At 35.4% G+C, this 24,012-nt stretch overlaps 1 protein-coding gene across 2 annotated transcripts in view; it reads right to left on the reverse strand.

Annotated features, from left to right (window-relative positions):
• Positions 1-368: 368 nt before the first annotated feature.
• The window catches only part of MGAT4D (MGAT4 family member D), a 58,269-nt gene continuing 34,625 nt past the window's right edge, over positions 369-24,012 (reverse strand). For both annotated transcript variants that reach the window (XM_072405855.1, XM_072405854.1), the window contains 8 exons: positions 23,247-23,361; positions 17,526-17,656; positions 14,799-14,906; positions 14,004-14,197; positions 9,882-9,960; positions 8,749-8,806; positions 5,702-5,814; positions 369-4,268 (listed from right to left, as the gene is read on the reverse strand). In XM_072405855.1, coding sequence (XP_072261956.1) covers positions 4,245-4,268; positions 5,702-5,814; positions 8,749-8,806; positions 9,882-9,960; positions 14,004-14,197; positions 14,799-14,906; positions 17,526-17,656; positions 23,247-23,361 — 822 coding nt within the window. In that variant the 3' untranslated portion in view covers positions 369-4,244. The remainder of the gene's footprint in view (positions 4,269-5,701; positions 5,815-8,748; positions 8,807-9,881; positions 9,961-14,003; positions 14,198-14,798; positions 14,907-17,525; positions 17,657-23,246; positions 23,362-24,012) is intronic.

The following is a 24,012-nucleotide window of genomic DNA, read 5'->3' on the forward strand; positions in this document are numbered from 1 at the left end:
TAGAAATGGCAGTGCCCATTTAATTATAATCTCATGACAAAGTTCCTCATAGTTTGAACCTAAACACCACTTAACTAGGAAGACCTGTTTTTAGACTCTAGAGCCTTTTTACACTTCTTTGCCTGTCCTGGTCTAGGGCAATTGATGAAATAAGAGAAAACCAAAGGGTACAGGTAACAGAACTTACCAGCCTGATGATGTTGTAAAACCTGTTTAATCATTTTTGTTACCTTTGTTAGGGCCTATTTAATTGTGGTAATGTGCTGTAAAACACACGGTACATCTTAACATACATCCTAATGTGAAGGAGCTCTTAATGATCCAATACCAGAAGTTAAACTTGGAGGAAAAAATACAGGCTCCATGTGTACTGAAAACAATTACTTTATTAAGGCTGATTTGGGCTCATTTTGAGCAAACTGTTCCACTGAATCTGCAGTAGTAAAGAAGAAATAGCTGCATAAAGTGCAACAAAACAGAAAGTTATAAATTATGTTAAGAATTACGTTATATATACAAAATTACAAAGAATAAGCAGAAGTACCATTTAATAAATAACAAGTATATCAGGGTATGCAGACATATAAACAACGTTGCCATTTAACATAAAATCTAATTCTAATAAAGCATATAAGTCACAAAATGTACAATTCTTTGGGAAGACATGAATCATAGCCCTGAGCTAAATTTAAAAGGGCCTGCCATTCATACACACTGAAGACAGACATTTTGTAGGTAAACATTCTTTACTGATGTGCCTTATACCATCTGCTGATATATTAGTCTATGGGTTGCACTTTATTGTAAATATCAGTTCATCACAAAAGAACTGCAATGTGGATCACTGTATATGGAAACAGGTACTCTTTAATGCCCCCATTGTTGCAAATTTGAGGTCTGGAAAAAAAGAAGTAAAAAAAATAAGGTCTACAAGACAAGTTTACTTTTGTACTCCATACAAGGCAAAGGTCATTTAAAACTGGTATTTCACTATAACTGTATGATAGATCACCTGCCAGTGCCTTGTATGTCTCTGGGAAAGAACCACCTGCCTGTTCTTCTAGGAGTGTGCATAAAATTCAGTAGGAATAACCAAAGATTATAATATATAAAAATATACAATGTTATGATTCGTTGCTGTAAAACTGTAATAACAGAAATTGTACATTTGTGCTATACCACAATAACATATTAGCTTTAGAATTTTGTTTTTTCTTTTAACAGTCAGTAGTTCCAGACAGACAGTCAATACGTGAATCAACAATGTGAAAGTAAACAACATAGTAATCAAGTGTAGAGTTGTGAAAGTCATGACCTGACACAAATTCATCCATCAGTAGTAAACAGGAATGCTAGAATATTTCAGTGGCCTTACCAGATAACCTAACACAGTACTGAAACCAGCAAAACTCTTATCAACTAAAACATAAAAAGACTTCAACCTGCAGTGTAAATGTTTTGTAAAACAATTTACATATAATCCAGGCACAATTTTAAGAACATTTCATGAATTAGCCCTATAAAAATAATACAAGAAATTACACAGTTATATTATACACTAAAGGAACAAGCTAATAACAAAGTATTCATTCATCAGAGGCTAATTGGCATACATAGCAGGCTATTGCTGGCCACTCTAGAAGGTAGTAGATGCCAGACTGTTAGGCTGATTCTGTGGCTTGAAATCATGCAATCTGCAGTTCTCTCAATGCCTGAAAATGTTCTAAATCAGAGATGTAATGTGCTGAATTCAGAGTATCAACATGACCACTAGGCATTTTAATGGATCCTCAGCAATGGCTGCCTAAATATTTATCTCAGCTTTTGTCCCCTGCAGGTTACTTCCCAGCATATTACATTCAATTACATTATCCAGTGTACAGACATCAAAACAGTGAAGCATGGTTGGTGAATGACTGCTGTAGGTTATTGCACTTTGCTCTTTGTGCTATTAAATAAATATATGCAGGGTCATTACTGATTGCACAACAGTCATATCTGCAGCAATAAAATAGGGTGATTTGAGGATCTTGTATAGCTATTATATTCAATCATAGTCAATCATTTTTTAAGTTACACATACCTCATACCTACATAGCGAGTCACCTAAAACCAGTACTTCACTGACTGCATGAATGCCCTGGGTCACTTGGGTCAAGAGGACAGCTCTGAAACGCGAACAGTTCAGACCAAATCGGCAACAGCAGGTTCAACATTTCTATTTTGACAGGTTCACTTTTGGCCAATTGGCAGTTGTCTCTGTGTTCATGGCCTGGATGCTCAACAATCATTTTTTAAAATCATAGTTCTGTTAATAAAAATGCTGCATGAAAAATCCAGTCTACCTGATCATTAGTATATGCTGTAAGTAATTGCCATGGGTGTTTGTGATCTTTGAGATCATGCTACAATTTCGGGTCAATAGTATAATTGGTGTAGAGAAAAATAAGCCAATATTTTGTCTGGCATATCTAATGGGTGTTTTGGGTATTTTGTTTAAGCCATTTTGTTTCCTTGCTATGATTAGTGTGGTTTGTGACATCTTAGCCAAGACTCTGCTGTATGATAACACTCCAGTCATCCACATATTCCTTATAAAAATCTCTTATGGAGGGCAGTGTTATTACCTAGCAATCACGTAGAAAATAAACGTAGGAAAATTGAACCAGGAAAGTCATCCCTGGCTTTAAAGGCCAAGCAAAAAAGTTTTCTGGATCATCACTTATAAGTTTTAGTGGAGGTAAAATGAGGTCAAACTGATCTAGTAATAATATTTATCTATGCTCCAATTTACAGTCCTCTTAAAGCGGACCTATCACAAAAATGTTTACCTTATATAAAACGGTTATCTTTTATATAAAATAAAAATTATCTTCCCTGATCTCAGCTGCTTTTTCCTGCAATGGAACGCATGGACAGTGAGATCAGTACTCTTTTCCCCATTTACAGCAGGCCACGTCACCCGATTTTGTGCCTGCGCAGTGAATCAGGTGACGTAGCCAGAAGAAGAACGAAAATGGCTGTGCCAGGACAGCAAGGGACCAAATCAAGGACATCCCTGGAGGGGTCAAGGGTTCTATGAAAGTAAATGTGATTTTTTAAATTTTAAGCAGTCTTGCTTTAAAAATCCCTTTTATTTTAAAATTTTTAAAAAGAATATTCAGGTAGGTAAGTGTGTTTTATAGCATTGACATTAATTACCCCTTTTGCAATAATGGACCTGACAGATTGCATTTTTTTGCTCTTTGTACAATTTCTGCTTTAAATAAGCCAATTTCTGGGGATAGGTCTAAAATTGTGATAACTAAGGTTTGGAGTATAAAAGGAACTTACTGGAGTTTTCATTTCAATTATTATTAATGTTATGGAATATGGCAGTGGGCCTAAAGTAAAATACTGACTTTAGTTAAGCTGCTTCATTTTGCTGTATTATGGTGTGGGCTTCTTCTAGGTGCAACCAGATGTGGTCTTCATGTCAGCACGTGAACACAGCACCTTGAAGCAGCAGGTCTAAAAAAAGTAGTTTGCATTAAGTCTGCTTTCTGTTCGATGCCAATCAATAACCCCGAGTACTAGTGCAATTATATACAAATGCAGCATTGACAAACTTACAAAATTGGGCCTGATTCATTAAAGCTCTCCAAGACTGGGGACTATAATGCGAGAATCTGAATGATTCAGCATACCTAGAATAGATATGGTCAAAAATTGAAAAGATTTGCCAACTATTAGGAAATGATTTTATTAGATACATTCCAGGTTTGATACATCACCCAGCTTCTCCCACGATAGTCTATCTTCTCCAGTCTTGGAGAGATTTACTGAATCAGACCCAATATCTAGAGGTTTTATGAACTCTAAAGATTTATAATATGGTAAGGCTTATGGAGAACATTCCACCAAACAAACAACAAATGGTGTCCAGTGTCCAGTACCTTGATGTAAAAAAAAACAAACAAACAATGTATTAAGTTCAGTGATAACAAGTCCTCTGTGTGCATATAGCTATGGCCCCATTATCAATATTATGGTTGATCTTAAAGAACTAACAAACTAAAAATTATTAAAAGTTCATCTTTTGTTAAAAAAAAATGTTAGATATAAATAGCTAAATTATTTTCAGCATAAAAAATATAACATCTGTATAGTTTTCTTCATTCTTCCAGTAACGCCATTTAAACTTTAGAGAGTAGTCTTGCACTGCCCCAGCAGATGGCAATAAAGCTTCATTTAAAAAGTAGATTTTATTTTTTCAGTTTAATAAATATCTGAAAAAAAAAAACATAAGAATGAAAGATCAGACAATGTTTGTAAATCAAGATACAAAATCAATCACGTTTGCTGAAGTGGCAGATTTTTTTTAATTCTGAATTTTAAGTAGGTGAACCTTCTTCAAAGTCAGATAAGTAATTTATCTGACCACTCAAATGTTTTAAATTAATTAGGAATAATGCTAGAAACCACAATAAGGAGATACATTTTCCTTCCACTGCTTGTACACATTGTGGATGCGAAACAAATCTTTTTTTTACCTGCATAACCAACCAGTTAAACAAGCAGCTGAGGAATGCAGTAAAGCCCACATTCTATGTTCCCAGCCTTTATGTGTCTATTTATTTTACTGCTTAAATAAACAAAATTATCAGTTGTAATGTGATTAGCAAGTAGTTAGAGGAATGCTTAAAGTTTAAATCCTTTAAATGCTTAAAGTGCTAGAAAAATGACAGCTACAACCCATGTGTCATGAACTTCCTCAAACTGATAGGTCCACCCCAGGGCTCATATTATAAGCGGTCACGGCTTATACTTGGGCCTGATTTACATTACTTTATCATTTTAAGACCAATAGTTTAAATATGTGGCTTTCTTAGCACAGTATTTGAGTGATAAAATGGAATAAGGTATTTAGGCATTTCTGGTGGATTGAAATATCAGAAAAGATGTAGTTATATAGTCTGTATTGTTTTTTTTGTTTGTTTTAAATGATGAAAGGAGAGCTTATGAAAAGAGTTTGCAGATAGGTTGATTAATCAGTTCAAATAGACTGTGATAATTAGTAGTACTTTTTCTGTTTATTCCATTTTTTTTTTACAACTGTATGGGCAATATATACCAAGACAGGCTAGCTAGCAGGTTGTTTAGGAGAAAACAATAAGCTATTCATAACAATAAGCTGTATTAAAATGTAATGAGGTGAAAAAATGTGCCTTAGTAAATGTAGATAACAAATAGGTGCTAAAATATGGTATTTTACATAACTGGGGCCTAGAGGACTCTATAACTAGAGATCCATGGTAAAATATGACTGGGATATACTAATGATATACTATCTTCCATTGGTAAATCCATAGTGAAATGATTTTATTATATGATCTTTCATGAAAAATTAGACAAAAAAGATCTGTACCATGAAAAGTTAGAGGTGTTTGTACCATTGAGGAGCTTTTGAAGAGCTGTTGTATTCAAATCTATTAAGGAAGCAAACGCTGCATTGCTTTAGATATATAAAGGAATACTACAAGTTGGGACAAGAACTGAGGAATGTCTTTTGTAGTTCTCAGTTTAGATCACCTTTTTCTTACTATCAACAAGGAGGGAAATGGCATGTGGGTACATTCAGATCTGCAACAGTGATGCCGGATGCAGGAAATGTCATTAGAAAACATGTAGTGTCCTAGAGCACTAAGAAAATAGATCTCACCTCACTTAATAATGCCCAAACAGGAGACTCAGTAATAATTTTCAGACGGATGGCTTTAATCTTTCCCAGAATGTCATTAAATTCACCTTCAGCAATGCCATTAAGAAATTTCCCTGTGGGTAAACAAAATGAACGATGGTTATTACTCAACAGGGAACATGTTCAAACACTATAGGACAATACAAAAGTATATATAGCAAGTCATGGGAGAGTGGGTAACAAAGAGGTCTCAAAAATGGAAAAATAAGCACCAAGAGAATAAATGGGCAAGACGTCTACATGACATATTGGATGGATCTTATGAGTCAAATTTCCACAAATGGTGGTTTATTTATCAGGGAAATGGGTAAGATGGGGCGAATAAAATGAGCAAACTCTAAAATAGAAAAGTAATCTTGCTTAGATAATATTACCAAATATACCATCAGCAATGAAATTATTTAATATTCAGTTGCCTGTAAGTAAAAACCAAAAACAACTGTAGGTAATAAAATTGTGTTCTGATGTCCTGTTGCCAAACAAGCGTGCTTCTGGTTTTTGGCATGCATTGTTAGTACATACAATTGTTTTATATATGATTTCTTAATGAATGAAACTGTTATTATAGAGCCTGCTTTAACAGACTTTTCATTTTTAGCCCACACCAATCAAGCAGATGTACACCATACAATATTAGTAGATCTCCTCATAAAGTTCAAATTCAAGTTGAGTAATGAAGGTTACATTGGCAAGAACTCTCGGATCACTCTAAGATTTAAATTATTATTTTAAATATGTGTGTGCTAGGGTTGTCAAAGAGTGTATGCTTATGTCAAAGGAGAAAGGAATATGTTAGGTATTATGTGAATGTTGTTCCAGTATGGCTACAAGCACTTTTTCAGCCTTTCCAGGATATTCTACCACACTGTTTAATAAATGGGAAAAAAATTACAAAAGCCGGAAATTCTTACAAGAAAATTGGCAAGAGTACAAAACCCAGTGTGCTTTGCTAGCTACACCTAGTGTGGAAGATTGCTTATTACTTATTGCTTATTATTACAATTTATTCAATGCTGCTATATCATTTAACTTTATTATTAGAATTAAATTAAAGACCTAGAACATTTTAAATACATTAGGCAATATTTTGCCAGCTGTATGTATACTGAAACTCAAGCAATGATGTTTGTCCTAATCCTGAACTTGCTGGTGGTGAGGGTGCTTAAAAGTACATCTGATCACCCTTTGTCATCTTAGATGCCTTACTCTAATGGACAAAGAGGAAGAACTTTTGATTTGCATATAAAAAAGTTTTATATAATCATTTTCACAGCAGAAATGTAAATTGGAGTGCTAGCTATATAGGGGTGATTATACTCAATACAAATTTATATTTAAACAGAAGCATCAATTAATATATTTTGGATGCATTTGTATATGACTTGAATTCAAAAACTGTGGTAACTGTGCCCATTATGCACGGTTTGTGAGCACAGCATCACTGCATTTACAGTGACTTACTGAGAAATATATGGAAAACAGCTTCCCATGTCCTAAGAGTTTCCCTGCCAAACCAATCAATACTATATCATTATTTAATTGGCCTTTTGTTTCAGGTAATTTAGACAGATAATGGCATTTCAGGAAGTGGTTTAACTAGGTCAAGAATACTGGTTTCTTTCTTGGCACAGTCTTTTAAACCACTTAAAGATGCCCGTGTTTATCTGGTAATACGGTACTTAAACACTGAAAACCAACACACAACCATTATTAAAAAAAATACAACAATAAACACCATAACATCATTAAACATCTAAACACCTTATATACATGTTTTGTGCTCTATAGGTAAACTTTACATCTGAAGTCAACCTGATATACCTTTTTTACCAGACTGATTTTAACATATAATTTTTACCCATTCAGAATTTATTTGCAGGCCTGTAAATGTGAAATGTGCTTAGTACTGTAACTACAGACAAATAGATTATATTTGCCGAGTTCAATTTTAGGTTGGTGAGTTTGGAATACTATGTGAATACTGGCTAAGTGGTATAGATTACTGCACTTTCTACAAGACCATGCTGAATAAACCTGTTAGTGGTAACTCTGGGTCAAAAAACAGTGTGGAAGAAGTGTATGAAACAGGCAAGCAAAGGGCAAAGAATTATATCACAAGAAATGTCCCTCTGTGGATTTGTGTTTTCTGCACCTTAGTTTTTAATATAACTCACCAGTCATCATAGGGATATCTTTGACATGAGAATACAAAGCCCTGCTCCTTTACCAAGATGGACAGCTCCACCCAGAGACACAGGGCTTGATTTATTAAAGCTCTCAAAGACTCGAGAGGATACACTTTTATCAGTGAACCTGGGTGGTCCAAAAAACCTGGAATGAATAAGTTTCAGGATCAAAAGAATTTGCTAACAAATAGCCAATGACATTAAAAATACATTCCACGTTTGTTGGATCACTCAGGTTCACTGATCATCTAACAAAACCTGTATCCCCTCCAACCTTGGAGAGCGTTAATAAATGGGGCCACGGTTTAGAACAACGTGTGGAAAGCCAGTGATGGTGGGAGCAGTTAGTTTTCTTTTTGTTTGTTTTTTTGCAATAGAAACAGATTTTCTGTTTTTACATTTCAAAATTTGCAAATATGCTGTCCATATCTGCACACTATGATAAGAGCTCACTCCCACTATAAAAACAAAACATTGCCTGTTGTCTCCCTCCATATAATTATAGCCCATTACTGACTTACCATTTCTTCTTTTACCCTGTAAGTAGATGAGATGACTGGTGATATAATGACAGGTAGAGTAATTTTAAAGAAGACGTGTTCCCTATAGATAAGCAAACCTTTTAATTTATCAGTTAAGGTCACTTAAGGCAAGATCTGATTACACAAAATACAGATGTTTTTTTTTTTTAGTTTTACTATGGAACTGGAAGGAAATTAAGAACAAAAAGAAGAAAGCAGAAGAAGTAGAAACAAAAGGCAGTGTTTACTTTGGAATCCACACTGTTCACATGAATGGTAGCAGAAGAGAACCATTGTTTACCTATTGTTATGAAACCATCTTCATCTATCTGCAGACCCTCTGGAAGGTTAGCAACCGTCTGCCAAAAAAAAAGGAATGAAAAAAAAAAACGTTTTTGCATGATTAATCTAACTGGTATTGCAAATGAAATCTAAATAGTTTAAAATTTACATTTATTTCACATTTCTCCAAAACTAAACATTTTAAACCTGTTTAAGTGTGCTAAACATATATTTAGGTTAATTGGTATATGTGGATGATAGAAGACTGTACTCCACCCTGTATAGGTGGGTATAGTATAGTATAAGCACTGCTAATTCAAAAAGAAATTTAGCCACACACAAATAAGTATTTTTATATACAAATGCCATTTTACTAGTAAACACATTGTAGGTCGCTGGATTGGCACATGTAACTAAAATATGAACATTTAATTGACCCTGCACATTAAATAAAAATTACACCCACGGCCTTTACAAAACCTGAGTACTTCCCTCATCACTTAAAAGCACAGCTCAGACACCTCACTATAATATCTTTGGTAAATCAGGGCCACAAATTCAAGTCAAGCAGGGTGTCAGTCGAATGAAAACAACCAACTCTGAAAAGAGGACAGGGCCTTTAATAAGATGTGCCTTTCACCTATCATAAAACTTTAATATCTCTACCCTGAAATTTTTGACAACAATTCACACCTTCGGCCATGTAATTAGATGTTTTATCACTTATGCACACTTTCCAAAACAAATAATGGGATTATGCAACTAGAGCAGGGTGGTTTAACAAATTTTGTACTTCCTGATATTGGATAATCAAAAGCTGCAGTGTCACATACCATAGCATAGTGTACCATAACAATTGGATTAGTTGGTTTGTACTGTGTGGCTATTAATGATTGGTTATTTCCGACACTGGTAGAACTGGTGAAGTAGCTTGGAGAGCTGTGAAATGTTTTCAGTATTACAAGTCCAGCTGAATGTGACTAACTAGTACTAGACCTAAGAATGGCAACCTTCACAGACAAGGGATACATCACACATTTGTGGTAATAATACACATAACTTATGACAACAGTCATTAATTTTGAACCACATTATTTAAAATCATATAATTCTTCAATATTTCATTCACAATATTAGTCATGCAATACTAACCTCTGCTGGTAAAATTTGAACAGTTGTGTTAAACAGCTTGTCACCTGGATGTTCTATGTTTCCACTTCTGAATAGGTAACTAAAAATAAATCATATATTGTTTTTATTTATCAGATGTGTTTCACTGGAATTCAATGTCAATCAGCCAATATATAGTAGATACCATTGTTTGCAGTACACGTAGATAAATACTCAACACTGCACCTACAGTTTACATTTTATTGGCAAAAAGGCAAAGTGTGGCATGAAGCCTAAAATATCCCTTAAAGCAACTTTTTTTTTTTTTTTTTTTTACATGGGGGACCACTGTAAATAATTTTCATATCTCAGGGAACCCTGGCTATAGTTACTATGGTATATCATCAGCTCCCAGTACCTTATTGTGGTGGTCACTGGAAAGAATGCCTTCTACATTGTAAAAAAAAATGAATGATGTCCACAGAACTCTGGTTGAGAAACACAGAGTGTTATTATTATTATACAGTGCCATCATATTACGCAGCGCTGTACAAAGTCCATAGTTCTGTCACTAACTGTCCCTCAAAGGAGCTCACAATCTAATGTCCCTACTATAGTCACATGTTATTAATATAGTCTAGGTCAATTTAGGGGGAAGCCAATGAACCTAACTGCATGTTTTTGGGATGTGGGAGGAAACCGGAATACCCAGAGGAAACCCACACAGACACGTGGGAGAACCTGCAAACTCCATGCAGATAGTGTCCTGGCTGGGATTCGAACCTAGGACCTAGCGCTGCAAAGGCCAGAGTGCTAACCCCTGAGCCACCGTGCTGCCCTGTTCTCTACATAACCCTGCAAAGAATACTTTGATGTAGGAAAAATCCCAGACACATGACCTTTCAAAGATGTGTAACCAGTCTCCTCCTTCAGGCATAATACCAGGTATTATATAGGTATAAAATCACACTTCTAAAGCACATAGCTGTGCTTTATTAATGTAGACAATGTTTTTAATTGAAAATCAGCAGTATTATAGCAACATAGCTATACAGCTTCTTTATGCATTGGGCCCACCGTGGGGATTTAAAATTTGTGCAGCGGATTAGGCATGATGATTTTTGCTGGCTTTAATTTGCCTAGCTGCATTAAAAGCAAGAACAGGGAGGGGCAATATTGTTAGTGTTCTCTTATTTTATTAGGTAAAAGATTGGCCCTTTTAAAAAAGAAAAAAAATGAACCGAGTTGCAATTGCTTCAAAATAAAGACAAGAGAAAAAATTAGTGCCTATTGGTATAACACGGAATAATATTTTACTCATGTCCTAAAAAATAAAAAAAACAGTGGGGGAAGAATTATACGCTTTTTGTTTATTATTCTTCATTATAACGCTAATGTAAATACGTAACTAAAAAATGACTGATCACATATACCAGCAATACAAGATAAGAAAAACCTGCTCAGTGTATAGATTCACCGAAACCCAGAAATGGTACAATTTTTCTTTTTACTTTTTAACAATATTCAAAGAGATGTCGGTGTTAAGCAAAGTGCGTTTGCATCATAACACTATTTTATAGGATTCTTTTCACAAGGTTCTGTATCACAAGTGCCAGAGCTTCAGCCACAAACATGGGAGATGGGTTACCTCCTTGCTCCCATATTGTAAGTATTCTGAACTCAAATAGATGCCAAGGAAGATAAAGAAATACATTTATGTTCTGAGGCTGATAAGAGACTTCTAAAACTGTCTATTTGGATACCATATTACACTGCTTCCTTAATGAGCTGACCTGGATTTTACCATTTAGGTCAATTCAAATTAGGGTTTTGTCAATGGCAAGTCTTATTTACTATAATATTTTATATCTTATTTATCATTTTTGTAATATTGTGAAAAAATATTCCACAGTGTTTGGAAAATACAAACCTACCTAATATGAATGTGTCCTCTATAGAGGTTTACAATGCGAAGTACAAACTTCATTCAAAGACCCAGATTTAACACACGCAGTTATTATTATAAACCTTTTTACCCATGTATGTGTACTTAAATTGCACAAGAATATTGCAGCACATAGCGGACATTGAACCAAGAACATGGAAACAATCAGAAGGTAGCTTTGGTGGGTAAATAACTAAGTACCACACTGCTTCAAACTATGTACACTTACCCCATTGCCTACGTTGATGGATATCCTTACATAAATGTAACCACAAGGTACCACTAGGTTATATAGTCTTGCTAAGATTTTGGAAGCATTTTCAATTTGCCTGCTATTATCTAAAGATAGCTTATACTTACAAACACCAACCAGACATTTCACAATAATGCATGGCTCTGCTGCATCCCTAAACAAGAATACCTAGTCATACGTTAATTTCTGTTTGGGCAATAAAGGAGGGAGGAGGGAAGGAGTGCACTGGCAAAGCCAGTTTACCATGGGAAAAATAACAACTGCTGTACAAACTTTTCCAACCTGTCTGATCTCTTTTTCTCCCTAGCACTGTTGGAAATTATTATGATGTCTCAAAGAAAGGAGATTGATTTAATCTCTTCTTCATTGGCAATTATATTATGTAAACAAAAAAAATAAAATAAAAATTGAAAACAAAAAAATGATGTAAAAAATGATATATACAAAGGTTACACATTACAGGACTACTTTGTCCCAGTGTCTTGTTGAGTTTAGTTGCAGGAAACAGATGGAACAAGAAAATGAGACAGCAGGGGCAGCAGCAACATTAGGAGAAAAGTGATGGATGGCTAAAAAAGTTAATATGTGTGGGATAGGAAGAAAATCCAGACATATTCAGATATTTGACTTAATAGTAACATTAAACAAAACATTCACAAAGGTTATGAAGTTCTCACGGTCTGCTCTGGGTGATGTAATAATCACACTCAGTGACACTCAAGGTGGGTAATAATGGGTAGGTGGGTATAATATGTCGTCGGTGGGTAGGTGACATATATGACTTTTAAAATATAGAGGTTCTGTGACAATGGCTTTAAATAAAACAAAAAACGTGGTTGGAATACAAAGTTCCCTTCTTGTTCCTTCTTCTTTTACAATAATAATGTGGTTTAATCAATTCATATAGTCCTTAAATGTCTGAAACCTACTCATTCAACAGTGAGCAGGAATTCTAGGCATGTAGAAATTTTACCTAAGTACTAAAGTGCGATAGTTACAGATCATTAGCCTGTTCTGTACTGGACTGAGACCAACCTCATTAATCATGCAACATGTCCAAATGTCAGGTTGCAAATCTTCAAAAGTAAAGAAACAGAACTAACCACTGCATTACGATTTTTCCAAGAAACTGAAAAATCTGCATTAACAGTAAGAAAATTCCAACACCAGAAATGCTTTTATCACCTTAAGGAAGCCTTCAACAGCCTAATTTTGAGCTTGGTGTTGCAATGTGTCTTCCAATTGAAGTGGAATCTAGCCAGTAGGTCATCCAAATCCTATTAACTTTTATCAGTGCTCATTGCAGTTTTTAAAGGCTTTGACCTGTTCGACCTGCTTTGCTTTCTTTAACACTTTTAATTGCAGACTGAGACTTTTCTTTTTAAATAGGATTTGCTATTCAATAACTTGCATTAATGTTTTAATAGCTATTCTAATGCAATTGTGTTGTATTTTAAGCACATTTGCATTTGAATAAAAACCACAGCAATTTATTACACAGTACGAGTCCAGAACAATAATATGTCCATTAGGGACAGTCATATGTCTATCTATTATCAGTCTTGACAGTGCTTGCCATGCAGGTACAGGCATGTGAAAAAAAACTCATAGAAATTAGTTTTTTTTAGCATATTTGAACAAACATTATATCTTCATTAATATTGCATCTGTGGAAAAAAATGTGGTATACATCACACCCATCTTGCAAAATCAAGTGAGAAGCAACTTCAGTCCATTGCAATAGTGTTTTCTTTCCTGATCTGCATTTCACAGGGCTCTACCCAGGAAGAGGTGAAGGTCATCCCAGAAAGGGCACCATAGGCAGAATATAGGGGCTAAGGTTACTATAATTCTAACTTAACTAACGTACATACATAAATACACATGGATACATAAAATTATTCAAATATAAATGTTAACAAAATATATTCTTTTTTAACAGTCTGATTAAAGGCAAGTTTCTTACCCTTCTAGCTGTAAAGGTTCCTCGAATTCAAAAAGGATATAATCCCCAGCCACAGGAGAAAAGGACCAGAAACACTCCTGGCCCAGGTATGCTTTCTCCAGGGAGAATTGCTGGTACACCTTTAGACTTGTGCTCAGTTTTGCTGGAGGATTTGGATGTGGCTTGTATAACACTTTCTTGTCAAAATCTTTATCCTGAGTGGACAGACAAGTGCATGATGTAAGCTAATGACTAATCAATTTATTGCAAGCAGTCAAACAGCATAATGCACAATCACAAACCCACATTCTGCTAAATCTTTGTGATGGAATGACCTTCATAATGTAGTATTAAAATTTAAAAAGGCAAGAGAGTAACACATATTGACTTTACGCTCTCATTCAGCATCAGCAATATAATTTCTAATTGAAACCCATGTCTTGTACTCTGTCCAACACTTCCCATAAATCTACAAGAACCTACATGGTTCATGATAGCCTGTTTTATTGTTGAAATAGAGAAGTTTATTACAAAAGCAGATTTTACTTGACTACACTAGCTGAACTAAGCACTTAAAAAAGAACATGAGTGAAATAAAGGACCTTTTATTATTTCTTAGTACATTCCCTTAAAGCTTGAATTGTTAGCTGGTATTTCTAAACTCCCTTTGGAAATGCTGGTTTCTAGGCTGTATCTGACATAGCACTCACAAAGAAGCACCACACAGCTAGTGATGTGAAAAAAACAGTCAGCACTTCTGATTTCCAATACAAGAACTCACCACAGTTGTAATTAGCATGCATAAGCTCATCTCACCTTTAAGTTCTGAATTTTTCCAACCAATGAAGAATGTGTGCCAATATGCTGGAACAGAGAGGGGCGGTATCTGATCCGCAAATTGGACTTCTGTCGATCGCAGTGTTTCTGCAGGGGAAAAAATGTTATGATTTTCTGGACTTGAAACTGGCAGCAACAACATTTGTTCTATAAAAAATTTTATTATCTTGGCATTGCATTCCAATATAGAAATCTAGTACACATTTTGGTGTGGCCTCATTAATTTGCTTACTTTCCTCAGCTTTTCTCCAAACATTGATATATAGATATCAAGATGTAATGATCTGTGAGACAAAACTGACAGTTTTTGGCAGTTTTACAAGCTTTCTCTGGGAGCAGTTACAAGTGTTATAGATGCAAAGGCCCTGATTTATTAAAGCTCTCAAAGGCTGGTGAGGATACACTTTCATCAGTAAAGTGGAGTCATCCAGCAAACCTGGAATAAATATGGCCCAAAATTAAAAACATTTGCTAACGAATAGCTAATAACTTTTAGGAAATCCAGTCTAGGTTTGCTGGATCACCCAGCTTCACTGATGAAAGTGTATCCCGCGCCCTCCCCGTCTTGGAATACATGAAATTTCCATCTATATATAGGTAGAAGAATCATTATAAAAACGGGTATCATACACCTGTAAGACTTCGTGTGTGATTCATTCACGAAATGACCACCACAATCATTTGCAGAGAATATATTCATACATACAACTCGTAGTTATAGAACAATTAAAGCTAGACAGTCAGAGAACATGAGTTGGGAATGGAACAACAACAAACACACCACATAGCAAGATCTACAATTTCAGCAATCTGCTACCAAAAAGACTTATTTCAGAAACTTGAAACTTTTCTTTTGATCAATATGCTAGTCAATATTATTCCCTAATATTTTTGTTTTCTGAAAAAAACTTTTATGTATACATAACTTTTGGACATGTTGTTGCTCTCCTTATAATGCTGAAAATTAGGTATGGTATGTGTACATGCTAATTATAGATAAGCGTTCTACTAACTGTTCTCCTTCATACCAGTCAGGTTATTTCCAAAATTGTGAAATTAAAATCATTATTCTATGCTGAGGATATAGTAATAATTCCCCAAATCTGCTACAACTTTGTATTGTATGGGATGGTGCAGCTTTTGGGCTTAGCTTTTGTATAGTAATTGAGGTGAGAATTATTGTAGAAGGTACACACTAAGAAGGAGGGATATCCAGAGTATATGTTTTTTGTTTTATACGCAATGCCTTATTTAAACAATCTGGCTAGAAGTTTGTAAGAACAGATATTGGTCGTTTTTGCAAAAAAAAAAAAAAAAACTGGAACACTTCCTGCAGTTTCATGGACGCAAGAGCATACTACACTACCTTTTAATATTTGAATTTTTATCCTAGTGTACTGTGTAGGTGAATACATCTTAAAAGTAATAAACAGAACCATGTACTACCTGCAGTTGGTAAAAGTAAGGTATTGATAAGAATCAAAACATTCACTCCAAATTATCATACATTTTATGAATTAATTTTAGTTACCCTGTTATATAGCTTAACCTATTCTCTTTCGGGAGGATTCCAATCATTAAAAAGGCACCTGGTGACAGAAATCTGTCACTTTGACAACAAATTGGAATAGAAGTTTCAAAGGTCTTAGTTAAGACTGAGCACCTTACTTCTAAAGGCCTGTAGGGGTCCCCCATATGGCCACTGTCTGGTCACTCATTGTTGTACACATAGCCAGAACAGGAGATCTTCTGCTAATGATTTCCTTGGTTTTGCATTAGTTGATACCAGTATAGGAAAACAATAGTATAAGATCTTCTCTACCGGATTCTCTGTGTAGTTGGTGAAGTTGCATTTACAGGTGAGCTGCTGAGAGTCTGTGCTAAACGAGGGTCAAGGGACTCCTGATGTGAATGTAAAGGGTGCTCTAGTTGTGAATTGAGGGCCTGTGATGTAAAGGAAGGAGTATTAAATGTAAAGGGGGACACTTGAATGTGAAAGGGGTGGGGGTCGAGATGTTAAGGGGGGAGACTCTAATATTAAAGGAGATATGATGTAAAGGTAGGCTCTAGATTACAATGTGAAGGAGAAAACTCAGATGTAGATAGGCACTCCGAAAATGAAAGGGGTTCTGGTGTGAAGGAGCATGGCCCTAAACTGTAGGGGGTCTTGTCAAAGATTAGCATCTGGGCCCATGAACCTGTAAGTAGAAGAGCATCAGTAGCAGTAGAGAAATGCCACATAAGGAGGGGCCCAGTTCCAAGTTCTTCATTGGGGCCAATAAGGTCTATAGCTTCTCACGGAAACAGACCTCCTCTAATAACTTTCATTGAAAGCCTATGAAAAACCACAATCAAACAGCTTGAAGGACAGGTTTCCATTGAGGTACATGGCAGCTGCAACACTTTTTGAACAGTATTTGTTTTCTGCTTGGCAGTCCACACAATGAAGATCTAATTTTGGTCTTTACAGAAAGTTCAACAATTCTAAAGGATAAGTACACTATTTTTAATTTAAGAGAGATGTAGCCTAAAATTAGATGCCTGAGAGAAACTGAAACAAACATTGTCAGAAGGCTTTAGTGTTTGGTATATAAAAATCAGTAACTAAAATGTATTTTTAAATACACATACACCCAAACCAAACATATACTCTTATTTAATCAGCTTTGGTTTGCTTTTAGTAATGCTTGCATCAAAAGGACTTACTGCGTCTTTTTCAGGATTGCATACTTTCACCCACAGATAATGATCAATAAGCCAGTCTATAGGTTTATCTTTGTAAAACATTAGGAAGAATTCAACAACATAAGGCAGGTCTTTGCACTTGAATAACTTTCCTAAAACAAAGAAAGACATAAATAGAAATAGTAAATATAAAATACAGAATTGATGTAAAGAAACTCAAATCATGAAGGAGTTCCTATAGTGTAAAATGCAATCTTTTTATAGGATATATTATGTCACCTGATATTCACATAAGCAAATGTCAGATTTCTTGCCTGGTACCACAATTTGCTGGAAAACATTAACATGAAGGATTTCCTTTACATGGTATAGAAACCTTTGTACTTTCAACCTTATTTGGGCTGCTATTTGTATTTTCTTATCTAGACAAGTATATACTTAGGTGTGTATTTGCTGAGGTATAGTGCTATAAAAGCCTATCACATAGGTTATCAGCACTTCATGGAAATAATCTAAAAGAGCCATTTAGAAGAATAACAAATCTTTTCTTTGACTGCAGATGGAAACAAAAGAAGACCAGTATTTGATCCTATACTGATGAACTTCAGTAAGTGACATAGTTAATTCTTAGGCTTGCCATCATTCTTGTGTGACTCAAATAACAGATACAAATCAGTTATTTCCATCACAATGAATGGGAAAGCTTTGTAGTGTTAACCTTTTATACAATTCCCAATGGTTATTCTTTGAGATCCAAAAGTCTCATTGCCCTCCTTTTGGATCTTAAAAGTATCAATATCTTGTATGCATAAAAAGACTTTACTTGCTTTACATAGCAGGTTTTTATTTTTAATATATATATATCAGTACACAACCTAAACATTTTAGGTATAGGCCCCATGTCATGACTATTTAGCATTGTTGTGATGCAAATTTTCAAATACAGGTAATCTCCATGTTAAATACAAGATAGGGACTGAAGGTTTGTTCTTAAGGTAAATTTGTATGTAAGTCAGAACAGGTACATTATTTTAATAAATGCAATTAGGACAGATTTTTGTCATAACATATTATTAGGCAGCATGGTGTCAGTAACTGTATAAAATCCTCACTGTGAGTTAATCACAAACAAAGCAAAAAAAATCTTTATGGAGCCTAGACATTCATTTACTTCTGGAGCAAGCTGTGCTTTGATGTGCAAAAAGAAACAACCGCAGAGTTTGTCTTGGTCAATAAAGAGTTATAAGAGGCTGCAGAAAGAGCTCAGTCCTTAAGATCACCCACAACCCCAACTGTGTTTAGCAAAAGAAGTCATGCAAACTGCCCCTCCCCAATCCAGCCTCCCTCCTGCACAGGAGTGAGCAGGGAAGCCCCGTTCGGAGGCGTCTGTATGTCGGATGTCCTAAACCCAGGGACTTCCTGTAGAGGCTTCTACAGGGGCAAATGTATTAATGCATAACGTAAAGTACATGTTAGTGCCAAAAACCACAAGCACAAGTTTATATATACTGCAATATACTTTTGATGACACCACAGTAACCAATATGTTAACAAAACAATGTTATCATACAAAAATCATAACTTAAAAAAAAAAAATCAATGTACCCCAAGAAGTGGCATGTGTGTATGTATGTATGGAAAGTATGTAAGATATACCACAACCAGTACCATTTACACAACCAATGACTGTGTCAGCGTGGCTGCACAATCAGTATAGTACTGACTATATTGTAGGATAAAATACAACTAATATGGTAAATGTGGTAATATGTGGGTAAATCAGTTCCAATAAATATATATATGTATATATACACATACATGTTGCACTTATTGGCATAAGGGGCTATGCGTGCTCAAACATCTGCCATTTTTATGATCTCTTCCCCTTTGTGTGTCTTGTAGCTGTGTGGAACCCAGAGAAACTTTCCCTTGTTCATTATTTGATCTCTCTAAAGTAGATCTTCCCTTTAATAATGCAAGACAATTTTAGCCAACAGGAAGTGAACAGAGGCAGTAGAGCACAGTGACAGAGCAGTGGCTGCTGCTACTCACCTACAATGACAGTAGTGACCAGCAGCAAGGGGGCATAGGTCTTCACTGCCCATCAATAGGGAGACTATACCATGGGCTAGCAGGAAGGAGTCACACACACCAGTGACGTTAATGGGGTCACATCACTGACCAGCAAACAGGGAGCACTCTGCCAAACAGTAGAAAGAAGGCACAAACCATTGGCTATCAATAAAGAATAAAACACTAACTAGGAGTAAAGGGGCACACAAAACTAGCTAGCAGTGAGGTGGCAGGCACTAGTTTGTTGCGGTAGGGGGAACATACTGACAACCAGTAAGGGCACACAGCCACAGTACACACTGTACAGTAGCATACCCAAGAGAGAAGAATACAGCGATCAGACAACTAATATTATTATGATTTATGATTATTATTATTATAATAATATTATTAATAATAATATTATAAAATAATAGGTAATTCCCATAGGATTCAGCACCTGCTGTACTTCCCAAGTGCATGATCATTGTTTGTAAATTGAAGGTGGGAGAGGAACAAGAAACACACTGGGGATCCAGGAAAGAGTGAAGTACAAGTAGAGACTTAAATTGTCCCTATAAAGGACATTTTTTTTCTGGGAACTCGACTTCACAGTAGCATAGACAGCCACTGCCTGTGCCCTATTTCATTGGCATATGTGCTTTAGTCTAAAAAAAGGATGAATTCACAGCAGACTTGCTATCCTCATGTAAGCTGGGCTTGCAACTTGTTGAAGAGGTGACCAACATTGCTTTTGCCAATTCATAAGCCTGTCAAAAAGAAGCTGGCAACACTGCTTCTGTACATATATTTAATTTGGCAGCAATGCATATATTTCAGTAACTCCCCCCCCCTTCCCTCCCGTGAGCTGCATTATCTGTGAGGGAAGTATGTAAGTCACAATTAGAGGATTTGGCTCAGTTTAATTACTAAGAGGCTTGTGCATCAAACTGAAGTTTGTACTTGTTTGGACTGTCATAAAGAAACCTTTAGTTTCTGTAAAAAAAAAAAGTTCTTCTAGAGTGTAGGGGGATAGCAAGAAAGCAGGCACCAAAAGAAAAGAATATAAAGATAAAAATTTAGCAATGCAATTATTAAAATACAGTTGACAATCGATAATCCGGTTTCCTCAGTTTTCAGGCATGAATTTCGGAGTGCATTTTCAATACAGGAACTGTAGTACACTGTTTGGCCACTTATGTTTTCATGGCGCTGTTCTGCAGAAACAGCTGTTAGGTCTTGCTTGCTACACTAAATACACGTTGAGACGTCCCTGCTGCCTGCTCCCTAAGACTGTGCCAGATGTCCGCAGGTGCTGCAAAGGCTGGCCTGTGTGTGGAGGCGCGTATAAACTTAAAAAATTCGGAATTTTGAAAACTCCTCAGGTCCAGAGGTTGCCGGAGTTTTGAATATCAACTGTATCAACTGATTACTGTTGTAATTGTCAGAAAAAAACACTTCTGCTAAGAAATGACAGAGGAAAACTGAAACATTATATTACTTAAAATATCAATTGAATACCAAGGCAAAATGCAGCAAAATAGTTCCCAAAACACTCAGAGCAAGAACAAAGTAATTTAGGGAACAATTGTAATGAGGTTAAGTCAACCTTAAATAACAATGACACTCTTTGTTTTAGAAAATATCATAGACAGGATGACCTATCTAATTGTATTAAAGTCCTAAATGTGCCTATCTGGATCTGACTAAAACAAACCCAGCCGGTTGTTGCAAAATCTGCCCACATCAAGTGACATGTCCCACAGCTGTCAAAGTGAACAGTGACAATGCAGGCTAAAAATCCTGGCAATATCCTAAGCATTTATGCTACTGTTCCTCAAATGACAGATGTGGAAATGTATGTTGAAAAAAATGTTGTCAGTTTCCTATATAATAAACAGTATTACTGTTTAAACTGCAAAAAAGAATAGTATAGTTTTAATAATGATTTGAAGGATTTCACAGCACAATAAGGAATCACTATTTTAGATTAAACATGTAATGTGACCATGATATGCTATTTGCCACTGTTCTAAGAATTGTTATGTAAAGAAATGCAAACATTACTGGCTTTACACTGAATTTTTATAAATTTAAGGACAGAATGTGGAGTATTTCCTGCAATATCCTGCAGTGTGTGCCGAAAGGAAGCGTAAAGTCTTTATTAAAAAGATCCCCAAGTATGAATTAGGAAAAGATTTGCTGCTGCTGAAATAAAATTCATTCATGAAACAATGACATTAAAAGGCTTATCCTATTGAGAAGTTACAGTCAAGCCATACACAGTATAAATAACACCTTCAAGTCTATACTGAGCAACAAACATTTGCAATGAAGTACACCACAAGCAATCCATTTAGTAGATGGGTATTAAAACTTTAGTATGATGCTCTTCCCTGATCAATAATTAAAATTGTTATTCGGATGGCATCAAATGCCATTTGGCACATTCAGGAAAAAGGATTCTCAGAAGCACTTACTCAAAATGCAAGGTCAAGAAGTGTTAGGATGTCAGCAATAAAACTAATGCAGGGGTTGTATTTTCAGTACAGTCCTACCTTTATTCCTAAAAGGACAGTAACAACAATGCATAGGCTTTAATCTGTAAACTAGGGGCACATTGTGCAAATAAAGAAGTATTTTGGAATATTGTGTTAGTTTAACAAGGACATCAGAAAAGATACTGAAAAATATAGAATTTTAGTTTAGCTGATAACTTACTGCAGCTTCTAATGTACAGTGTGAAACACTTACAGTGTACACTGATATCAGAATAAATCTTTTTAGCACATGAGAGGGGAATGTACAAATATGCAAGATTAAAAGCAAGGCTGGAGTACAGTTTTAAAGATTGAAGTCAGAAAATGGAGTTCATAGCTAATATACCATTCAAAAAAATAGCCAGAACACTGCTATTAAGCCAGCTATATGGCAGGTAATGGGCTAGATCAGAGCGACACTAGTAATAATTGTATATTGTATCTTTTAGGGAACCTACAATTATGAACAGAAAGGTAATTAGCAGCACCAAACAAACCAGGAAATGTCAAGCCTCAGATAATACTTGCAGGGAAATCATAGTGAAAAAGAAACAGTAGGGAGTGGAAACTGTAACCACTAATGTTTCTGTAGTCAGAATATAAGCAATTACCAGAAATTTAGTTATCAAAAAACCCTCTTTATTATACCTGGCTAAACTACATCAGTTGTGCTTAAAGTTATGCAACATGTTCTTAAATCATTTCTTGTCTTCTCAAATGTATGCAGCACGTATGCTGATGTATATCCTGCAGCTTTGCTGTACCTTTAAATATCAGCCCATCTTAAGAATATGCTGCTGTTTTGATTTCTAGCACCACCATTGATTTAGTAACCTTTATTTTGAAGAAAACTCCCATTAGAATAATATTAGTACAAAGTTATGTATCACTTAGACATCATGCCCTTGTTCCATTGTTATTGCATTATAATGTGCTTTTGATTGTCCTAACAGTCAGACCTATAATCTGGTCTCACAGGCAACAACTTTTTTATTCCCATTGCTTTCTCTAATATTAGTTTTTAATTATTAACTACAATTTGCGACTTTTTTTAACTTTATTCTATGTTGTGATTAAGTTCAACAAATGAATGACTATGAATATTTTTAAGAAAACTATGCATAAAATAGAATGAAGCCTCTTTACTCACCAATGAAACCTAGCTGCGAAAATTCAAGTATTAACCAGTCATCTGAGGTCTGATGGGTGGCAAAGTCTTTCAAAGATTGGAAAAATTGTGGCTTGGCAACAATGTCATCTTCGAGCTGAATATATGTGAAATAAGAAGAAAGCAGCACATGAAGAAACAGGAAGTTCTCTAAACAAAAAGTAATATTTGAAGACATTCAAAACAGCAGTCACAGCAGCCATAATTCACTTGGTATTTGATTATACATCAACATCAAGTATATTCTGAAAGTTATAGGTTTAATTTATCAAAATACAAATATTTAAAGAACAAGGTTACGGACTATTTCTCCAGAGAAGATGAAGATGCAGTCCGTAACAGCATTTTCTGACAACACAAAACCACTGCCTTTCAGTTAGTAACGGTATTGTCAGCCTGCAGTGAAAGCCTCTTCTGTTAGTGTTTGGGCTGCCTATCAGGCAAGAAGGAGTGTACAGAACAAGCTGACAATAAGATGATACAAAGATGTGTTTTAGCATTGTCAGCTTGTAACAGGCAGCCATTACTATCAGAATGTCCAGGTAAGAAACTTTGCAGTAGATTCACAAAAACAATATAAAAAACAATTATTAGCTAACCCTAAAACATATTGAACTAAAATGACACCCCATACCTTTAGAACCTGTTGCTACAGTTTGGGCTGGGTCTACATGGACGTTTTAAAAAACGCATGTAAACGTTCCTACTGTGTTTATATGCGTTTTATGCACTTTTTTTAGTGTTTTAA

This window comes from Pyxicephalus adspersus, chromosome 3 (assembly GCF_032062135.1).
Source record: "Pyxicephalus adspersus chromosome 3, UCB_Pads_2.0, whole genome shotgun sequence".
NCBI lineage: Eukaryota > Metazoa > Chordata > Amphibia > Anura > Pyxicephalidae > Pyxicephalus > Pyxicephalus adspersus.